The sequence below is a fragment of the Oncorhynchus clarkii genome, chromosome 5 (genome assembly GCF_045791955.1).
Source record: "Oncorhynchus clarkii lewisi isolate Uvic-CL-2024 chromosome 5, UVic_Ocla_1.0, whole genome shotgun sequence".
Classification (NCBI taxonomy): Eukaryota; Metazoa; Chordata; class Actinopteri; order Salmoniformes; family Salmonidae; genus Oncorhynchus; species Oncorhynchus clarkii.
In genome coordinates this window covers 845,875-869,000 of record NC_092151.1, presented here as the reverse complement: position 1 = coordinate 869,000, position 23,126 = coordinate 845,875, and the positions used below count along the sequence as shown (strand labels likewise).

At 42.1% G+C, this 23,126-nt stretch overlaps 1 protein-coding gene across 4 annotated transcripts in view; it reads right to left on the bottom strand.

The window, feature by feature from the left end:
- LOC139409813 (SKI family transcriptional corepressor 2) overlaps positions 1-22,260 on the bottom strand; it is a 52,285-nt gene extending 30,025 nt beyond the window's left edge. For 2 of the 4 annotated variants that reach the window (XM_071155192.1, XM_071155189.1), the window contains exons 1-7: positions 17,405-17,492; positions 14,274-16,185; positions 12,542-12,605; positions 12,310-12,375; positions 10,266-10,430; positions 6,327-6,394; positions 475-534 (exon numbers count right to left, since the gene is read on the bottom strand). In XM_071155192.1, the coding sequence (XP_071011293.1) occupies positions 478-534; positions 6,327-6,394; positions 10,266-10,430; positions 12,310-12,375; positions 12,542-12,605; positions 14,274-16,097 (2,244 nt within the window). In that variant the 5' untranslated portion in view covers positions 16,098-16,185; positions 17,405-17,492 and the 3' untranslated portion in view covers positions 475-477. Of the gene's footprint in view, positions 1-474; positions 535-6,326; positions 6,395-10,265; positions 10,431-12,309; positions 12,376-12,541; positions 12,606-14,273; positions 16,186-17,404; positions 17,633-20,990; positions 21,059-22,224 lie in introns of those variants that run through there. The other 2 variants (XM_071155190.1, XM_071155188.1) reach the window with 2 other exon arrangements.
- Positions 22,261-23,126: the final 866 nt, after the last annotated feature.

Here is a 23,126-nt window from a genome sequence, read left to right as displayed (position 1 = left end):
AAGTAGATGTCCGAACTGACTTGCCAAAACTATAGTTTGTTAACAATAAATTTGTGGAGTGGTTGAAAAATGAGTTTTAATGACTCCAACCTAAGTGTATGTAAACATCCGACTTTAACTGTATACATATATAGCTGAGTTTTTTTTAGATATCCTATATTTAGGACAGACACTTTAAAACCTTGTTCATTATGATTTATGTTTAACTGTGTTATTCTATGCTATTCTCAGAGGCTATTTTTGTAAAGGCCAAATTCAATATTTATTCTAAATAATTTGTATATATATTATTTTATTCTTATGGGTCCTAAAATTGTAAATCAAATAGCAAAATTATCCTTAGTATGACCATCTTAAAACAAGTCCATGTCAGCTTAGAACCCTCCCCCCTATTTTAAACTCCCCCACAACAACATATTTTCCATAGCCTTCACAAAACACTGAATGTTCTAAAACCATCAAGAAGGTACTTACAATTTAGCTCTTTTTGTTAAGATGTGATGTGATCTTTTCTTTCCGGATGATGTTTGGCATCTAAAGAACAAGGTAGAAAAATAACATTAGACCAGTGTACTTACAGTGTAGATATACCTTGTTATGCAGTCATTGACATTTATTTAGCGCATTTGATTTGCAAACAAATATAAATTGATTGTTCTGAACCTCCCTTCACTCTAGGGTTACATACTCATAACACAACCTCATACTTAAGGGCGTTCAGATCTATCATTACAGACTGTAAACTATAGACAGAACCATCAGCTCCTCCTCTGAATCAGATACATCATTACAGACTAAACATGAACACAGCTATATATAACTGGAGAACACAGCTATATATAACTGGAGAACACAGCGATATATAACTGGAGAACACAGCGATATATAACTGTTGAACACAGCTATATATAACTGGAGAACACAGCTATATATAACTGGAGAACACAGCTATATATAACTGGAGAACACAGCTATATATAACTGGAGAACACAGCTATATATAACTGGAGAACAGGATATATATAACTGGAGAACAGGATATATAGAAATGGAGAACACAGCTCTATATAACTGGAGAACACAACTATATATAACTGGTGAACACAGCTATATATAACTGGAGAACACAGCTCTATATAACTGGAGAACACAGCTCTATATAACTGGAGAACACAACTATATATAACTGGAGAACACAGCTCTATATAACTGGAGAACACAGCGATATATAACTGGAGAACACAGCTGTATGTAATTGGAGAGCAGGATATATACGTACCAGTCAAAAGTTTGGACACACATAGTCATTTTAGGATTTTTCTTTATTTTTAATATTTTATTCATTGTAGAAAAAAAAGTGAAGACATCAAAACTTTGAAATAACAGCGAGTGATGGAATGCTGCATCAAATGACCTGGCCTCCACAACCACCCGACCTCAACCCAATCGAGATGGTTTGGGATGAATTGAACCACAGAGTGAAGGAAAAGCAGTGCTCAGAATACTCCTTCAAGACTGTTGGAAATCATACCAGGTGAAGCTGGTTGAGAGAATGCCAAGTGTGCAAAGATTTCATCAAGGCAAAGGGTGGCTACTTTGAAGAATCTAAAATCTAAAATGTTTAACAATTTTGTGGTTACTACATGATTCCATATGTGTTATTTCATAGTTTTAATGTCTTAACTATTATTCTACAATGTAGAAAATGGAAATAATAAAGAAAAACCCTTAAATGAGTAGGTGTGTCCAAACATTTGACTGGTACTGTGTAACTGACAAGCAGATGCAGAGTGTGACTGATGCCAATATGTTCAACTGTTCATCTCATTGACTACTGCTACAAATGAACTTCCTAGCCTTGAAAGGCATGTCAGATGCTTGTTTGATATATGTTTTAAATACAATGAAATACAGGATGGGACAATCAGAAAAGTATTAAACACTTCTTAGGGATAGGGTGCAGTATTTTCACATCTGGATGAAAAGTGTGCGCAAAGTAAACTGCCTGCGACTCAGGCCCAGAACCTAGGATATGCATATAAGTAGATTTGGATAGAAAACACTCTAAAGTTTCTACAACTGTTAAAATAATGTCTGTGAGTATAACAGAACTGATTTGACAGGTGAAACCCTGAGGACAAACCATCCAGGGAAAAAATAATTAAGGTCATAGTATTTCCAAATAGTTTTCTATGGGAAGCCCTGATTATTAGGAACCTGCTTGCAGTTCCTATGGCTTCCACTAGATGTCAACAGTCTTTAGAAATTGTTCAATGTTTTTTTTTGAGAAATTAAGAAGTATGACTGTTCTTTGTAAGTGTCACTCCAGGTGGACTGGAACGCGCTTCACATGGTTTGGTCCACTCACACAGACAGCATCGTGAAGAAGGCGCAGCAGCGCCTCTTCAACCTCAGGAGGCTGAAGAAATTTGGTTTGTCACCAAAAGCACTCACAAACTTCTACAGATGCACAATCGAGAGCATCCTGGTGGGCTGTATCACCGCCTGGTACGGCAACTGCTCCGCCCACAACCGTAAGGCTCTCCAGAGGGTAGTGAGTTCTGCACAACGCATCACCGGGGGCAAACTACCTGCCCTCCAGGACACCTACACCACCCGATGTTACAGGAAGGCCATAAAGATCATCAAGGACATCAACCACCCGAGCCAATGCCTGTTCACCCCGCTATCATCCAGAAGGCGAGGTCAGTACAGGTGCATCAAAGCTGGGACCGAGAGACTGAAAAACAGCTTCTATCTCAAGGCCATCAGACTGTTAAACAGCCACCACTAACATTGAGTGGCTGCTGCCAACACACTGACACTGACACTGACTCAACTCCAGCCACTTTAATAATGGGAATTGATGGGAAATGATGTAAATATATCACTAGCCACTTTAAACAATGCTACCTTATATAATGTTACTTACCCTACATTATTCATCTCATATGCATACGTATATACTGTACTCTATATCATCGACTGCATCCTTATGTAATACATGTATCACTAGCCACTTTAACTATGCCACTTTGTTTACATACTCACCTCATGTATATACTGTACTCGATACCATCTACTGTATCCTGCCTATGCTGCTCTGTACCATCACTCATTCATATATCCTTATGTACATATTCTTTATCCCCTTACACTGTGTATTAGACAGTAGTTTTGGATTTGTTAGTTAGATTACTTGTTGGTTATTACTGCATTGTCGGAACTAGAAGCACAAGCATTTCGCTACACTCGCATTAACATCTGCTAACCATGTGTATAATAATAATTGATCAAAATTATGACGGGATAAACTGTTTCCAATACCGGATAAAAATCAAATCAAATCAAATCAAGTCAAATTTGATTTGATTTGATTTTTATCCGGTATTGGAAACAGTTTATCCCGTCATAATTTTGATCAATTATTTACATTTTAGGATACCTGAGGTTGGATTAGGAACGTTGTTTGAAATGCTTGGACCAAGTTCACAGGTAACTTATTAGATACTTTGTAGTCATGTTGGGGGAGTTGGAACCGATGCATTTCTGAATCAAACGAGCCAAATAAATTCACATTTTGGGGATATAAAGAAGGAATTTATCAAACAAAACAACCATTCATTGTGTCACTGAGACATTTGGGATTGCAAAACGAAGAAGATCTTCAAAGGTAAGGCATTTATTATATCATTATTTCTGGTTGAAAATTATTTTCATGTGTTTGTATGCGGGGCGCTGTCCTCAGATAATCGCATGGTCTGCTTTCGCCGTAAAGCCTTTTTGAAATCTGACACTGGGTCTGGATTAACAAGATGTTAAACTTTATTGCGATGTATTAGATTTATATTTTTGTGAATCTTGAATTGATATTTCTGTAGTTTGAATTTGGCGCTCTGCAATTTCACTGGATGTTGTCAAATCAATCCCGCTAAACAGGTTAATCACTAACAGGTAAGATTAACAATAAGATTAATCAGAATAGGCTTAATCAGAATAGGATTAATCAGAATAGGTTTAATCAGAATAGGATTAATCAGAATAGGCTTGATCAGAATAGGATTAACCTGGTTAATCAGAATAGGATTAATCAGAAAAGGCTTGATCAGAATATGATTAATCAGAATAGGATTCATCAGAAAAGGATTAATCAAAATAGGATTAATCAGAATAGGCTTGATCAGAATAGGATTAACCTGGTTAATCAGAATAGGATTAATCAGAACAGGATTAATCAGAATAGGATTAATGAGAATAGGATTAATCAGAATAGGATTAATCAGAAAAGGCTTAATCAGAATAGGCTTGATCAGAATAGGATTAATCAGAATAGGATTAATGATAATAGGATTAATCAGAATAGGATTAATCAGAAAAGGCTTGATCAGAATAGGATTAATCAGAATGGGATTTTTGATATATCGAAATGTTTTCATCAAATAACATAGTATTAAAAGTATGATCATATAATAATAATATAATTTAACATATTTTGAAAATTAATAGAAACTTCCTAGTTCAAAAAACGTATAATCACATAACAGCAGTTCCTAGCATTTTACTCCTCACTGTCAGACAGTATAGTAGGGGTTAGGGTCAGACAGTGTAGTAGGGGTTAGGGTCAGACAGTGTAACAGTGTAGTAGGGGTTAGGGTCAGACATTGTAACAGCATAGTAGGGGTTAGGGTCAGACAGTGTAGTTGGGGTTAGGGTCAGACAGTGTAGTAGGGGTTAGGGTCAGATAGTGTAGTAGGGGTTAGGGTCAGAAAGTGTAACAGTGTAGTAGGGGTTAGGGTCAGACAGTGTAACAGTGTAGTAGGGGTTAGGGTCAGACAGTGTAACAGTGTAGTAGGGGTTAGGGTCAGACAGTGTAGTTGGGGTTAGGGTCAGACAGTGTAGTAGGGGTTAGGGTCAGACAGTGTAGTTGGGTTTAGGGTCAGACAGTATAACAGTGCAGTAGGGGTTAGGGTCAGACAGTGTAGTAGGGGTTAGGGTCAGACAGTGTAGTAGGGGTTAGGGTCAGACAGTGTAGTAGGGGTTAGGGTCAGACAGTGTAGTTGGGGTTAGGGTCAGACAGTGTAACAGTGTAGTAGGGGTTAGGGTCAGACAGTGTAATAGGGGTTAGGGTCAGACAGTGTAGTAGGGGTTAGGGTCAGACAGTGTAGTAGGGGTTAGGGTCAGACAGTGTAGTTGGGGTTAGGGTCAGACAGTGTAACAGTGTAGTAAGGGTTAGGGTCAGACAGTGTAGTAGGGGTTAGGGTCAGATAGTGTAGTAGGGGTTAGGGTCAGACAGTGTAATAGTGTAGTAGGGGTTAGGGTCAGACAGTGTAACAGTGTAGTAGGGGTTAGGGTCAGACAGTGTAGTTGGGGTTAGGGTCAGACAGTATAACAGTGCAGTAGGGGTTAGGGTCAGACAGTGTAGTAGGGGTTAGGGTCAGACAGTGTAGTAGGGGTTAGGGTCAGACAGTGTAGTAGGGGTTAGGGTCAGACAGTGTAGTTGGGGTTAGGGTCAGACAGTGTAACAGTGTAGTAGGGTTAGGGTCAGACAGTGTAATAGGGGTTAGGGTCAGACAGTGTAGTAGGGGTTAGGGTCAGACAGTGTAGTAAGGGTTAGGGTCAGACAGTGTAGTTGGGGTTAGGGTCAGACAGTGTAACAGTGTAGTAAGGGTTAGGGTCAGACAGTGTAGTTGGGGTAAGGGTCAGACAGTGTAGTAGGGGTTAGGGTCAAACAGTGTAGTTGGGGTTAGGGTCAGACAGTGTAACAGTGTAGTAGGGGTTAGGGTCAGACAGTGTAGTTGGGGTTAGGGTCAGACAGTGTAGTTGGGGTTAGGGTCAGACAGTTAACAGTGTAGTAGGGGTTAGAGTCAGACAGTGTGGTAGGGGTTTGGTTCAGACAGTGTAGTAGGGGTTAGTATCAGACAGGGTAGTTGGGGATAGGGTCAGACAGTGTAGTTGGGGATAGGGTCAGACAGTGTAGTGGGGGTTAGGGTCAGACAGTATAGTAGGGGTTAGGGTCAGACAGTGTAGTAGGGGTTAGGGTCAGACATTGTAGTAGGGGTTAGGGTAAGACAGTGTAGTAGGGGATAGGGTCAGACAGTGTAGTAGGGGTTAGGGCAAGACAGTGTAGTAGGGGTTAGGGTTAGACAGTGTAGTAAGGGTTAGGGTCAGACAGTGTAACAGTCTAGTAGGGGTTAGAATCAGACAGTGTAGTTGAGGTTAGGGTCAGACAGTATAGTAGGGATTAGGGTCAGACAGAGTAACAGTGTAGTAGGGGTTAGGGTCAGAGTGTAGAATAAATGTTATGGTATAGTAGTAGGTGATCTGACCATCTGTAGCTGCTGCACCATCTCCTCTCTGTACGATAGTTCTCGCTTCATCTGGTCCTGGAAATGATCTGGGATGGATAAAAACACATTCAGTTCACAAATACACCCCCAGGTAATGAGGAAATTATTTGGGATTCATGGAATAAGGTTAGGGTGTTAAGGGTAACAGTCAGGGTGTGAGGGGTTAGGGTGTGAGGGGTTAGGGTATGAGGGGTTAGGGTGTGATGGGTTAGGGTTAGGGTGTGAGGGGTTAGGGTATGAGGGGTTAGGGTGTGATGGGTTAGGGTATGAGGGGTTAGGGTGTGATGGGTTAGGGTTAGGGTGTGAGGGGTTAGGGTATGAGGAGTTAGGGTGTGAGGGGTTAGGGTTAGGGTGTGAGGGGTTTGGGTATGAGGGGTTAGGGTGTGAGGGGTTTGGGTGTGAGGGGTTTGGGTATGAGGGGTTAGGGGTTAGGGTATGAGGGGTTAGGGTGTGAGGCGTTAGGGTGTGAGGGGTTAGGGTGTGAGGGGATAGGGTATGAGGGGTTAGGGTATGAATGTTAGGGTATGAGGGGGTAGTGTATGAAGGTTTAGGGTATGAGTGGTTTGGGTATGAAGGGTTAGAATTAGGTTAGGAGTGGCTAGGGTTAGGGTATGAGAGGTCAGGGTATGAGGGGTTAGGGTTAGGGTGTGAGGGGTTAGGGTATGAGTGGTTAGGGTGTGAGGGGTTAGGGTATGAGTGGTTAGGGTATGAGTGGTTAGGGTTAGGGTGTGAGGGGTTAGGGTATGAGGGGTTAGGGTGTGAGGGGTTAGGGTATGAGGGGTAAGGGTATGAGGGGTTAAGGTATGAGGGGTTAGCTTTAGGGTATGAGGGGTTAGGGTATGAGGGGTTATGGTATGAGGGGTTAGGGTATGAGGGGTTAGGGTTAAGGTATGAGGGGTTAAGGTTAAGGTATGAGGGGTTAGGGTTAGGGTATGAGGGGTTAGAATTAGGGTATGAGAGGACAGGGTATGAGGGGTTAGGGTATGAAGGGTTAGGTTTGGGGTCAGGGTATGAGGGGTTAGGGTTAAGGTATGAAGAGTTAGGTTTAGGGTCAGGGTATGAGGGGTTAGAATTAGGGTATGAGATGTCAGGGTATGACGGGTTAGGGTATGAAGGGTTATAATTTGGGTATGAGAAGTCAGGTTATGATGGGTTAGGGTATGAAGGGTTAGGGTTAGGGTTAGGGTGTGAGGGGTTAGGGTATGAGGGGTTAAGGTATGAAGGGTTAGGGTTAGGGTATGGGGTAGGGTTAAGGTATGAGGGGTTAGCGTTAGGGCATGAGGGATTAGAATTAGGGTATGAGAGGTTAGGGTTAAGGTATGAAGGGTTAGGTTTAGGGTCAGGGTAGGAGGGGTTAGAAATAGGGTATGAGAGGTCAGGGTATGAGGGTTTATAGTATGAGGGGTTAGGCTTAGGGTATGAAAGGTTATGGTTAATGTATGAGGGGTTAGGGTTAAGGTATGAGGGGTTAGGGTTAGGGTATGAGAGGTTATAATTAGGGTATGAGGGGTTAGGGTATGAGGGGTTAAGGTATGAGGGGTTAGGGTTTGAAGGGTTAGGTTTAGGGTATGAGGGGTTGGAGTTAAGGTATGAGGGGTTAGGGTTAAGGTATGAGGGGTTAGGGTTAGGGTGTGAGGGGTTAGGGTATGAGGGGTTAGGGTTATGGTGTGAGGGGTTAGGGTATGAGGGGTTAGGGTTAGAGTATGAGGGGTTAGGGTATGAGGGGTTAGGGTATGAGGGGTTAGGGTGTGAGGGGTTAGGGTATGAGAGGTTAGGGTATGAGGGGTTAGGGTTAAAGTATGAGAGGTTAGGGTATGAAGGGTTAGGGTATGTGGGGTTAGGGTTAGTGTATGAGGGGTTAGGGTATGAGGGGTTAGGGTATGAGGGGTTAGGGTTAGGGTATGAGGGGTTAGGGTATGAGGGGTTAAGGTATGAGGGGTTAGGGTTAGGGTATGAGGGGTTAGGTTATGAGGGGTTAGGGTTAGGGTATGAGGTGTTAGGGTATGAGGGGTTAGGATATAAAGGGTTAGGGTTAGGGTATGAGGGGTTAGGGTATGAGGGGTTAAGGTATGAGGGGTTAGGGTATGAGAGGTTAGGGTATGAGGGGTTAGGGTTAGAGTATGAGAGGTTAGGGTATGAAGGGTTAGGGTATGTGGGGTTAGGGTTAGTGTATGAGGGGTTAAGGTATGAGGGGTTAGGGTATGAGGGGTTAGGGTTAGGGTATGAGGGGTTAGGGTACGAGGGGGTAAGGTATGAGGGGTTAGGGTTAGGGTATGAGGGGTTAGGGTATGAGGGGTTAAGGTATGAGGGGTTAGGGTTAGGGTATGAGAGGTTAGGGTATGAGGGGTTAGGGTTAGAGTATGAGAGGTTAGGGTATGAAGGGTTAGGGTATGTGGGGTTAGGGTTAGTGTATGAGGGGTTAAGGTATGAGGGGTTAGGGTATGAGGGGTTAGGGTTAGGGTATGAGGGGTTAGGGTACGAGGGGGTAAGGTATGAGGGGTTAGGGTTAGGGTATGAGGGGTTAGGGTATGAGGGGTTAAGGTATGAGGGGTTAGGGTTAGGGTATGAGAGGTTAGGGTATAAGGGGTTAGGGTTAGAGTATGAGAGGTTAGGGTATGAAGGGTTAGGGTATGTGGGGTTAGGGTTAGTGTATGAGGGGTTAAGGTATGAGGGGTTAGGGTTAGGGTATGAGTGGTTAGGGTACGAGGGGGTAAGGTATGAGGGGTTAGGGTTAGGGTATGAGGGGTTAGGGTATGAGGGGTTAGGATATAAAGGGTTAGAGTATGAAGGGTTAGGGTTAGGATATGAGGGGTTGGGGTTTGGGTTAGGGTATGAAGGGTTAGAGTATGAAGGGTTAGGGTTAGGGTATGAAGGGTTAGGGTATGACGGGTTAGGATATGAAGGGTTAGTGTATGAGATGTTGGGGTTAGGGTTAGGGTATTAAGGGTTAGAGTATGAAGGGTTAGGGTATGAGGGGTTAGGGTATGAGGGGTTAGAGTATGAAGGGTTAGAGTATGAAGGGTTAGGGTAAGGAGGGTTAGGATATGAAGGGTTAGGGTATGAGGGTTTGGGGTTAGGGTTAGGGTATGAAGGGTTAGAGTATGAAGAGTTAGGGTATGAGGTTATAGGGTTAGGGTATGAGGGGTTAGGGTATGAGGGGTTAGGGATTTGTGTATGTGGGTTTAGGGTATGAGGGGTTAGGATATAAAGGGTTAGAGTATGAAGGGTTAGGGTTATGGTATGAAGGGTTAGGATATGAAGGGTTAGGGTATGAAGGGTTAGGGTATGAGGGGTTGGGGTTTGGGTTAGGGTATGAAGGGTTAGAGTATGAAGGGTTAGGGTTAGGGTATGAAGGGTTAGGTTATGAAGGGTTAGGGTATGAGGGGTTGGGGTTAGGGTATGAAGGGTTAGAGTATGAAGGGTTAGGGTATGAAGGGTTAGGGTTAGGGTATGAGGGGTTAGTGTATGAAGGGTTAGAGTATGAAGGGATAGCATATGAAGGGTTAGGGGTTTGGGTTAGGGTTAGGGTATGAAGGGTTAGAGTATGAAGGGTTAGGGTATGAAGGGTTAGGATATGAAGGGTTAGGATATGAAGGGTTAGGGTATGAGGGGTTGGGGTTTGGGTTAGGGTATGAAGGGTTAGAGTATGAAGGGTTAGGGTTAAGGTATGAAGGGTTAGGTTATGAAGGGTTAGAATATGAAGGGTTAGGGTATGAGGGGTTAGGGTATGAAGGGTTAGAGTATGAAGGGTTAGGATATGAAGGGTTAGGGTATGAGTGGTTTGGGTTAGGGTTAGGGTATGAAGGGTTAGAGTTTGAAGGGTTAGGGTATGAAGGGTTAGAGTATGAAGGGTTAGGGTTAGGGTATGAAGGGTTAGGATATGAAGGGTTAGGGGTAGAGACAGAGAGGTAGACCTACGGAACACAGGGAAGGGGGAGTTTCCCTTCAGAGCGTGGAACTCCTGTTCTAGTCGTCTTCGTAGATCGATCTGTTCCAATAGAACCTTCTGGAGTTCCTCTTTCTCCATGTTCTCAACATCCTCCTTTAGTGGAACAGGGGAACTTCCATCTTGTGTTTGATCACCTGGAAAGGAGGAAAGAAAATAAATGTTGAGTATGAATCAAGCACTCAATAGGACAGTGAGTTATATTATCCCTCTAATAATCTGTAGTCCTCTGATTGCAATGTAACCATTGGCCTGTAGGTGTCAGTCTAACTGCATATTTCCTTCCACCTGTCTGGATCCTTGAAGGCTTTGATCTTCTATTGCCCTGTCTACTGTGTTCTCAGAGAACTACTGTCATTTACATTCTCAATGGTCATTGCATTCCGTATAGAACCACATGTTTGTAAATGTTAAATGTCAAACTGCACTAATAATCTCATTATAATCGTGCCCGCTATTCATTTGATATTATGCTACATTATGCTATAAACCAATCAATAAACATGGAAAACGCTTGATCATGTAAATAACTAATTAAACCACTTGGTGAATGCGTTAATTAAATACTTTCCCTAAAATGCTTGAAATATCATTCACTTGAAACAATATTTTTGTTATTATGGTGCCTGTAAAACCTATTGTTCTGTCTGCAGTCTATAGTGTCTGTAGCCGTGCTGCGTTTTTTAACAGTGGATTTGTATTACTGTAGTCCTGTAACCATGATAACCATATTGTTCTATCACTCTTCTACAATGTTAGTGTCGTTTCCATTATGGCCTGATTTCTTCATCTATGAACCTGAAAATGTCTTGTGTGTTTGTGTCTGAATTCTGACAATGTGGCAAATCAAATGGCTTAAATGAAGCGATCCAGCACATTTGTGTATATAATCTCCCCCTCGCTCTCTCCCTCTCTGTATGTATAATCTCCCCCTCTCTCCATCTCTCTCTCTCTCCCTCTCTCTTTCCCTCTCTAGTCATTTCATGTCTTGCCTCCTTAAGCCTCCCAACACTTCCCTCATTTGGAACGGCCTGCTCTCGCTCTCTCGCTCCTCTCCTCTCTCTGTCTCATTTGACAAGCAAATCAGCAGACAGTGCCTCAGGATAACAACCTCGTTTGACAGTCAATTAACCGTGAATAGTCAAAGCCAAGGCAGTTTGCATTACATAAATGGAAAATTAGATTATTTTTCTCCCAAGAAACAGCCCTCTCCTTAAGACAGAGTCTGAGAGTCTTTGGAATCAGAACGTCTAATCACGTCGTCCATCGCCCAGGGAGACGTTTAGCAATCAGACAAAGGTGGTCTCATTTAATTTGTTTCGTGTAATTTTTTGAAATAAATTCTACATTATGTGAGGATATCATTATGGGCTACATAATAAGAATGTTGGCATAGATGTCATAAAACCCTTTTAATGTCTCTGTGACAGATATAAAAGGCAATAAGATGTGATCTTTGTAATGAAAGGTTTTGCCAAGGGAAAAGGCAATTATATGGGTTTGATATTGTTGAGATGGAGATTGTCACCTTCCCTGTGTTGAGCTGATTGTCTTGTTGAACTGTAATGGCTCCCTGTAGAACACATTCTAGAACTGTAATGGCCCCCTGTAGAACACATTCTAGAACTGTAATGGCCCCCTGTAGAACACAATCTACAAAACATTCTGGACCACATTGGAACACTGGAAACAGCCGATGTTCCGTTGCACAGTCTATCAGCTATTCCATCTATTTATGTATCTCTAGTAATCCGTAAACCTACAGTATGGTCTGTGAGAGGAGAATGAGTCTGCTGTTCTCCTTGTCTAGATAAATGTCCTATTATAGTGATCGTTTTATCTGTCTTGATAAATCAGTTAGAAAAGTTAGATATTGCAGAGGAGGTTTATCTGCCTTGATTAAACAGTTAGATATTATAGTAGAGGTTTTATCTGTCTTGATTAAACAGTTAGATATTATAGTAGAGGTTTTATCTGTCTTGATTAAACAGTTAGATATTATAGTAGAGGTTTTACCTGCCGTCTCTCTCCAGTACTCTGGGCCAGATGATTCTGTCTCTGATACAAAGAAACTGCTGGGCTCTTTGTTTTCATCAAGAGGAGAATGAGAGAGGAAGAGGAGAACAGAAGGACATTCATTCATCTGTTTATAAGGGAACAGAGTTGATTTGGTCACCTGCACACAGAAAACTGGTAGAAAGGAACAGATGTCTTCAAACCAATAAGATGAGGAGGTAATGCTACTCACGAGCTATGTTGGAGTTTTCTTTGGTTGTGTAAACAGGCAGTCCATGGTCTCTGCTTTTATGAGTCTGAGAACACAGAGAAAGACAGAGGTTTTAGCATGTGCATATCAAACCGAGAAGGAGTCTAATAATGCTACCCACAATAGAACCACTGGTGTCCTGGGATAGAGAATGCTGGTGTACACTAGAATAGCTTCTGGCCTTCACAGACTTGAAGAGTCAATGGAGTGGAACAATTCTCCTTTTGGCCTAATTTTGTCTATCATGAACAACACTCTTAATATAAGCCTGTAGTGTTACTATCCAATGGGAAGCCTGTAGTGCTACTATCCAATGGGAAGCCTGTAGTGTTACTATCCAATGGGAAGCCTGTAGTGTTACTATCCAATGGGAAGCCTGTAGTGTAATTATCCAATGGGAAGCCTGTAGTGTTACTAACCAATGGGAAGCCTGTAGTGTAATTATCCAATGGGAAGCCTGTAGTGTTACTAACCAATGGGAAGCCTGTAGTGTCACTAACCAATGGGAAGCCTGTAGTTTAATTATCCAATGGGAAGTCTGTAGTGTTACTATCCAATGGGAAGCCTGTAGTGTTACTATCCAATGGGAAGCCTGTAGTGTTACTATCCAATGGGAAGCCTGTAGTTTAATTATCCAATGGGAAGCCTGTAGTTTAATTATCCAATGGGAAGCCTGTAGTTTAATTATCCAATGGGAAGCCTGTAGTTTAATTATCCAATGGGAAGCCTGTAGTTTAATTATCCAATGGGAAGCCTGTAGTGTTACTAACCAATGGGAAGCCTGTAGTGTTACTAACCAATGGGAAGCATGTATTGTAATTATCCAATGGGAAGCCTGTAGTGTTACTATTCCAAGTGTTTCCCTCCCATACTGAGCCTGTAGCATCAATACAGAAGGACGGTCTCTCTCATCACAGTTACTATTAGACTGTGAATGTCTCTTCATTAGTGTTATTAGACTGTGCATGTCTCCCTCATTAGTGTTATTAGACTGTGAATGTCTCCCTCATTAGTGTTATTAGACTGTGAATGTCTCTTCATTAGTGTTATTAGACTGTGAATGTCTCGGTCATTAGTGTTGTTATTAGACTGTGAATGTCTCTTCATTAGTGTTGTTATTAGAATGTGAATGTCTCCCTCATTAGTGTTGTTATTAGACTGTGAATGTCTCTTCATTAGTGTTATTAGACTGTGAATGTCTCCCTCATTAGTGTTGTTATTAGACTGTGAATGTCTCCCTCATTAGTGTTGTTATTAGACTGTGAATGTCTCCCTCATTAGTGTTATTAGACTGTGAATGTCTCCCACATTGATGATACTATTAGACTGTGAATGTCTCCCTCATTTACGTTACTATTTGACTGTGAATGTCTCTTCATTAGTGTTGTTATTAGACTGTGAATGTCTCCTCACTTGTATTAGTACAACAGGACTGTTTCCCCTGGTTGGGGACCAACTCCCTTAGCCTTGTTAATGTGGAGTCGACAGGTTCCAGATTAGAAAGGCTAACAGGCAGAAAGTGACAAGGAGAGAACCGATATAATGTGACCATTAAACAATACCGGACTGTTCTTATTATCAGGGATCAGAGCACTGTGGATGTTTCATTTCTTCAGGGAGACGCCACTATCAATCTCTTTATGCATATTACATCAGCCAGCCTACAGCGCCAATTAAATAATAATTAGTTAAAGTGCCTTAAGGGAATATTTACATTTTTGTAGGCCTGGTCCTCCAGTGGCAGCGGGGTATGTGTGGGGCTGGGGAGAGAGAGTGTGAGGCTCGCAGGGGGAGCAGGAGGAGAGGCAGGCAGGCTACTGCTGCTCTGGTCCTGGCTGTGATCTGCAGGGCTGCAGGGGAAGGTGACAGCCTCTTTCTCTCCTCTCTCCCATGGTCCTGATCCTTCAGTCAGCCCTCGGAGGTGCAGGCTGCTGTGTGTCTGTGGTGGGGTTGGTCTGTTGAAGCTGTCCTCTTCCTCTTCATCCTGCTTGGTCTCCACATCCACCTCTCCTTCCTCCTCACTCTCTCCTCCCTCTCCCTCTTCCTCCCCTTCTCCTCCGCTCTCAGAGGCGTAGCTGCAGCTGGTGGCGGGGGACAGGTGGCGATCCGAACCAAACTCCTCCAGGTTTCCATGGAGCTTGGCGATGCTCTCTGCATCCTTGACGACAGGTCGGAAGGCTGAGTGGTAGGAGGCTTTCCTGGCCTGGAGAGACGGGACGTCCAGCAGCTTCAGCCAGCCCTCTGAGGTCACAGGGCGCAGGTCAGAGGTCAGGGGGGAGGAGTCAGGGTCAAACAGGCCTGACCTGGGTGTGGCCCTCATGTCTGGCCCTGCCCTTGGCTGTGAGGGCTCTGATAGGTCGAGGAAGGCCTGCCTGAGGGAAGGGCTCTCGGCCAATGAGGACAGGGTGTTGACGGACGGCTGTGGCTGCAGGTAGGTGGGCACTGGGAGGCCCCCAGCGGCCCTAGGAGGCCAAAACATGCAGAACGGAGGGTAGAAGGTGTCTTTACGACCGGGCCACAGCAGACCTGACAGACCAGTGTTCTTCTGTCCTCCAGCCACCTCACTGTCATCTTTCTTCTGCTGACAGAGGCTGAAGGCTGGGAAGGAGTAAGGGTTGGGGAACAGGGAGGTAGGGGGGAACTTCTGCAGCATGCCGAACCCTTTACTGGGCACAGGGATCACCGGGTAGCTGCGAGGGTTCTTATGGGGAGACAGGCTGCTTCCATCCAGGTCCTCCTCCTCCTCGAAGCGGCTCCTCTTCTGGACCAGGTCAGGGGTCATCATGTGGGGCAGACCAGAGTTCACAACCTTCCCCGGCCCCATAGGGGAGCAGTGAGATGAGGGTAGACACCGCTTCCTGCTGCCACCATTAAACATGGCCTTCACGTCCTCCCAGGCAAACGCCAGGTCATCAGGAGGGGTTTTATCTGACAGCTTCAGGTGGCGTCTCCAGGAGTTGAAGTTAGCAGCGTCCGGCTGGGTGTACTTGGCTTCAGGAGTACGGTGAGAGTGGAAGATGAACTTGTTAGGAGAGAAGTACATGCTGCAGTAGGAACACTTGATGCACTTGGCTCTGCTGCTGTTGTAGCGTGCTGGGATGAAGTTACCACGACTACCCCAGGCACACTCGTGTGACACATCAAAGGCGAAGTTGTCAGGCAGTTTGGGGGGGTTGTTCTCCCCCAGGAAGGACTTACACAGCCGCTCCGCCTCTCGCTTGGTGATCATGCCACAGCGGCGGGAGGAGATGGGCATGGCGCCAGCTCGCCTCAGGATCTCCAGCTGGACAGGGGTGCACTGAACACAGGTGATACCCAGCGCCACGCGGCGGTTGTGGATCTCGTTATAGCTGTAGTTCTTCAGCAAAGTGTTGGAGATCTGGGCCAGACACAACCGCTCCTGATGGTCGATCACCAAGGAGACGATGGGTACACCATACAGAACCACTTGACCCACCTGGTTGGGCTTCAGGGAGGAGTGGGGGGGTCTGGGGGGGGTCAGGGGCTCCTGCTGGAACGAGCTGGGTGGGGTGGTCATTGTAGTGCTGGTGTTGGTAACCAGTAAGTAGGTTGTGTTACCGTGGAGTCAGTCCTCCTGTCAGTCTGTCTGTCTGGATGATACTCTGCTGGAAAACCACACACACATTAACATTTAAGTTCAAACTGCACATCAGTCAGACAGATGTTCAGTTAAAATAAATAGAATGATTATTATTACTATTTTAATTATATCAAATTATCATTAGCAAAATAAAATATATGCCTAATGGTGAAGAACTTGACGATGATTGAATAGCAATACCACATATGATTTCTTATGTTTCTTATTTATATTATTTTGTTATAAACATTCAATTAAGTTTGTATTGTAGGCGCTAAATGTTCAACTTTCTCTCCCATTTTGCAGAGTTAAGTTATACGCAACTCCCGCTGAGCCCGCTGCGTTTTCGACTTTAAAGCTTAAAGACACGATGTCGCATCGAAGACAAGAAGCGGCCGAACTGTTTTCAACAATGCACATCTGGGAGAATTATAGAGGCTAATTATAGAGAATCATTAGGCTTTACTCGTAAAAAAAAAGATCAATAGTTATTTTACTTTGGGGGTCATTTGTTGATAGCCCACAAATGTACAACGTTGATAAAAAGTTATAGAATTGCAACTGAACATGGCGAAATTAAAAATAAAATCATTGTAATTTAACAGAACTTCCATTTCGTTGATGTTAATACATATTTTGTACTTCAAATGTTTGGTCAAAACACTGGAGGCTATATAACACCTCATTCTGAGAGGCAGTATAGAACCAATTATTAATAGTATGTATGATATTAATATATGACCTGGCTTGGTGTGAACTCTGCTGAATAATAATGTAATTTGGCACGCGTAACATTATAGGACAAAATACAGGTTGACCTGTAGATCAAACCGACATGTGAGGGTCCTCCCGGAAGGGCCTAGAAAAGATACACGTCAACGACATGATAGCCTACTGACAGAAGATGTGCAGTGGAGAAGGTCGAGGTATTTTACTGTGCCAGCTATTCTAAAATAAAAGGCTCTATATTATGTCGCAAAATGTGCTCGGTATGCTAGTGATTTTCAGCAGATTTAGACCAGAATTAATTTTCAACATAACACAATTCTAATAATTATTACTCATTGATGACGATAGCCACAAAACTAATATTAAAACTCATAATAATAACAGGCCTACTCACAATAATAATAATAATAATAAAAATAATTATAATAATATCAAAAATAATAATGTAGGCTAATAACACAATAATTCACGTCAAACCTCAATTGTTACACTGTGGACAGAATGGGATTTCTTACCTCCTCTATAGCGTGATGACAGAAATCCAAATGTTACGAAAATAAAGACATCCCTTAGCTCTCTCCCAAAACAACCGATACATTAAAAACCACGTGCCTTACAAAACTGAAGTAAATTAATTCCGAATATTGAAGAAGATATAATATGTTGTTCTATAAAATAATATAGAAGAAGAGAATATATGTTGTTCTATAAAAGAAAGTTACCACTCGGTGATGAGTAAGTGCGCAGCGCGCTCTGGCTTATTCCCTTTAAAGGACAAGGCGCGTGTCTAGAGGCAGGCGGTGTCGGACGGGACGTGATTGGCGCGTGGCTCTGCCCCTCTTTTAGCTCGATACTTTCCGCCAGGAGCCAATGACGTTTCACTAACTGACACTCAACACTCTAAAGAGACTAATGCAGGAGCCTGGCCCCGGGCTAAAGACGGGCTGTACACCTCCAATCTGAATGAGGACTCTGACTCACAAATCCACAAACAGCAGATATGTAGCAGGCTTACCAACAACGAGATGAACAATAAGTAGGTCGATGTCACTAACTAAAATGCCTCTGTGGCCTATTTTACACGGTGTCGGTCCTACATCACAGAACTCATGGCGCTGTGTAACTCAAACATAACCTGGAGTAGGCTAAAACAATTTGTTAACCTAAATCGCGTATAGGCTAACAATTCTAACTCATTTAATCAATATGCCTTCAGGTAATTCTACATTGCATTTTATTTGTCCTAAGCAAATTTGCCTTTCAAAACGTTTTTCTACCAAGACAGCAAAAAATGTTTTTGTATTTTATAGGCTACCAAATATGTTTTAGATTTACAGTACGACTTGTCATATATGCGCCGTCATCATAACATTGAATAGGCCTGTGAATGACTGGTAAATTCACATTGTTTCATAAATACATGGAAGAAATTGTAAATGTATGATTTCCCATGCAGGAATACAATGAACCGTGCGTCAATAGGCTTCTAGCGGAACCAAGCAATTAAATGTTATTTAAATGTTCACTATTTATTGATTGGCCATATGATCAAATACAATTTTATTGGTCAAATTCACGTGTTTAGCAGATGTTATTGCGGGTGTCGTGAAATGCTTGTGATGCCTTCTGTCAGCTGACTGGGTAGTGAACATGTAAGGTAAATTATGCAGTTTGTTAAAATCACTTAATTGGTTTCATGTATTCTGGCGTGAGCATTTAGCAAGTTTCTAATTGTCGTCATCATGAAGAGTTAATTTCAGGGCTTCCGTAAATTGGCCGTTAAAGACCACATAGACAACATTCAGAGAAATCCATCCATCCATCAAGTTTCCAAGCAGAGATGAGAGGAGAAGATGAGGGAGAAAAGGTAATAAAGAGCGGCTATTTCTTCATCATTGTAGAAGGCCGCATGTGTCTCACCATGTCTCCCATCACTAACGATACAGGGCGGAAGAGAGAAACAGTTCATCTGAAACAGATTAAGTGTTTGTAGCCGGAACACCTAATCAATTATCTAAACAGTTTATTGATGTAAATAGTATTGATATGTAGTGAGATGACGTCATCAACACTGGATCAAACCGATTATAATTAAATGAATTAACGACAACTAGGATGAATAACCAACAAGAGGTTCAGGTTTGACTGGATATATTTAGTCATTGGGATGGAAGAACGGTATAATATAATATAGCCTAGATATTCCAATAAAATATTTGTCAATATTTATAAATGCAAATAAATGCGATTTCAGTCAATACAATAAACCCCTTAACATTTAGACTACTTTGATTACACATATTATTCAGCATTTTATTAAATAAATACATTAAATGTAATATTAAATATACTACACTTATCAATCAATTCGTTTGTTTTCGGAATGGAATTATCATTTTGCTTGTATATATTCCCTGACTTCATCTTAATAAATATTAACAGATCGTTTTTGGCCTAAACCGGACCGTCGTGACAGCAGCACGCAGGGCGAGCCCCATCTGTTTCTCTTTAGACCAATTTAGATGTCATTGCTCGAGCTTTTGTCTCGCCTCCGCAGAGGCACCGGAGCACGCGGCCAGGCAGCAGCATCAACCGGCAGGAGCTTCCCACCGTCCAGGGTTAGAATAGTACAGCTAGGACTATAGGAGAGTAGGCTGTATTGTAGCGTCACACCGTGAAACACACTCAGGGTGTGAGTATACGCATATGAATGACAATGGTAAAAAAAAAGAGAGAATTATTTATTGAGCCAGGGAGGAATACATGTTTAAGTATTGAATAGTTCTACACTTAATAGGAATAGCCTATTTCATTAAACCAATCCACTACTAGTTCAATGCATTGGATTATTTAAAACTAGCATTTTACAGGTATAGGCTAAATTAAGTAAAGATAATATCATAAAATAATATGTATTATCTCTCTTACACTTTAATAGCCTACGTTTATTTTCCTTTCAATTAAGAAACTTTAATTTGGACGCTTTGCACCAGTGTAGAAGTAATGATGGTCCTGTGAAGTGTGCCAACAAATACCAGTGGAAGGAAGATAATTATACTATATAAATATGGGCTAAATATAATATTTTATACTGGACCATTTGAAGTGCGAAATCAATTCATTGTCCATTTTGATAATGCATGATGTGTCATGTTAGTGACGGTCTCCCTACTGTGAAATGAATCATGCGTTTAAAACAGAATAGCTGTTTGACCTCGCAGGGTCAATACGAAACAACGTTATAAATTAAGAGTTACAAGACTAAGTGATACGGAGACGTTTAACTTCAAATCAGTCAACAAATGAACTGCGCCCGGGGTGGGTCATTACCATATTGAAATACATCATCTGATCTCCTCCAGTATAACACCATCAACATCTGATGCCAGAGATGAGGCCGCATGTCTTTTGGCGGCAGAAGGGCGTGTGGGAGCAGTGAATAGGCTTCATTTGCTTTTGTTGGAGAATTATAATGCAGACCTATGGATTTTCTGTTTTGCCATTTTGATGTTATATCACAAGTAGGCCTAGGCTATATGTAGATTAGGAGGTGACATAGGCTATTGCTAATGCTCGAGCACAATTGACCTGGATTTGAATCCTTATTTAATGCTACAGTCTATCACTAAATTAAAAGACCATGTGTGTCTTCATCTGTGAAGATTTACCCTGCAGTATAATCTAGATTAATCTAATCTGTGTTTCATTGAGAAAAGTGTCAGTGATGTTTCCTAATAACCTTTTCCACTATTCTTCTTCCAGAGCTTGATTATGGTCTCAAATTAAAGTAGCCTATCAGATAAAATGTCAGGGTGTGGTGGTGGCCTCTGACGTCATGATGTGGCCTCGCTACACATCCAGATTTGTGTGTAAACATAAATGTTGAATTATAAAACCATGATGCCTTTATTTAAAAAATACTTCTGGCTACATGAGCACAATAACAACATCTTGAAGTGGACTGAAACCTTTTGGTTGATTTGAATTATGTAGCCTAAATGTACTTCTTGAAAGTCAGGCCACACGTGCAGTAGATCTAGGCTATTTTATTTAGTTATGAACACATCGCTAAATCACATGGCTATATTCTACAATACATACATAGTTCTACCTCTCTGACGTTGAGAGAAAAACGTCTTCTGACGCAGGAGAGTTTCTCAGTCAGAAATCTGCAGGTGGAGGGAAAAACATAGCACATGCCAAAATACAACTGGTCACAAATCAATTCTGAACAATTGAATTAACAAATCAAATTTGAATCAGCCTTTAGTAGGTCTGTTGAAGTTGCTATATTAGTGCAGGATAAAGTGTGCGAGCAGGAGCACTGTTGACCAGATGGTGCTGCCTAATGGAACTCATTTGACAACCAACACGGTAGCATACTATTATGGACCAACACTTTTAGATACAAAAGGCTTCTTTTGGGCTTCTATATAGAATCTTTAGAGGCGCCATATATGAAGCAAGGATAGCCTTTTGGTTTCTTTTGAGAATAAGAGTGTTGTAGTGGTTTAACCGCAGAAAGAGAAGGCTGATTCACTGAGCCATATCCCATCATAATAATTATTGATGGACTTTTCGCTATATAATAATTAAAACACCACTCCACATGGAATTCCTTTGAGCTGCAGCAAACAAACTCCTGAAAGTTTAAGTGGAGATTAATCAATTAGAGACAGACAGACAACGTGGCGCCCAGCCGGCATCAGATTTCAGAGTACATTTAGTCTCTCTGTTTTACAGACTCCAAGGTCGTTATAGTTATGCTATAGTATGTACATAGTATAGTTATAGTTCCAGGTATTCCTTCCTGAACATTCAGACTGTCTGAAGGATGCAGAGTTCCAACCTGAAAGGGGCTCGAACAGAGCCCGCAACCCAAATCACGTGTCTGTAACCTTTTAGCAGGTGCATGAATACAATTAAACTTTTCAACGAACTCAAGGAAAGTACCAGGACAGCTCATGCAATGAAAATATGAAAATAAAACATATGTATGCCTACTCTATCATTATGTGTGCAAATGTAAACGAGGGAAACACATGTGAGATGATAGAATTCGTGCATAAACGTGTGTTCATTTATGTTATCCTTCCGCAATAATTGAGCTGTCCTGTCGAAGCCACAAATCAATTATATCGAATAAAATGGTTTATTGACAGTCTATCATTTCTCTCAGAGATGGCCAGTGGAAAATAGTCACTGAATCAAATCAAAATAACTATTCCAAATCGAATATATCTTCTGACTTAATAATCAAACCAAAATCGGATGATACTGTAAATATACACATTTATATTTACAATTATATGTATTTTATTAGATTATATTTTACCTTCTGTCTCGTAGATGTACAATTCCTCAGGTATAGGTGTTCGGTCTGATGTGCCATCAGAATAATATCATATACCGTTTTACCCCTCTGTCTCCTCTCTCAGGTGAAAGCACCTGGGGTTTATAGCGTGACTATCATAACATATGGGACACAAAACAACCGGAGTATTTTATCGAATAGTTTTCTTGTGACCAGGTTACGCTACATTTTACTATACAGGTGAAAGGCATAGCATGCGATATTTGTGAAATTACTGAGCGCATGCGATTAGACAATGGGAGGATCTATGAAGATATTATTCAGCCAATAAACGGCAACCACTCCACACAGCATGCAGTCAACACCACCAAACCAAAACTGGACTAGGAGGGCTGTTATAGCTGTACCACATCTGGGAGGGCTGTTATAGCTGTACCAGTACTAGGAGGGCTGTTATAGCTGTACCAGTACTAGGAGGGCTGTTATAGCTGTACCAGTACTAGGAGGGCTGTTATAGCTGTACCAGTACTAGGAGGGCTGTTATAGCTGTACCAGTACTAGGAGGGCTGTTATAGCTGTACCAGTACTAGGAGGGCTGTTATAGCTGTACCAGTACTAGGAGGGCTGTTATAGCTGTACCAGTACTAGGAGGGCTGTTATAGCTGTACCAGTACTAGGAGTGCTGTTATAGCTGTACCACATCTAGGATGGCTGTTATAGCTGTACCACATCTAGGATGGCTGTTATAGCTGTACCACATCTAGGATGGCTGTTATAGCTGTACCACATCTAGGAGGGCTGTTATAGCTGTACCACATCTAGGATGGCTGTTATAGCTGTACCACATCTAGGATGGCTGTTATAGCTGTACCAGTACTAGGAGGGCTGTTATAGCTGTACCAGTACTAGGAGGGCTGTCATAG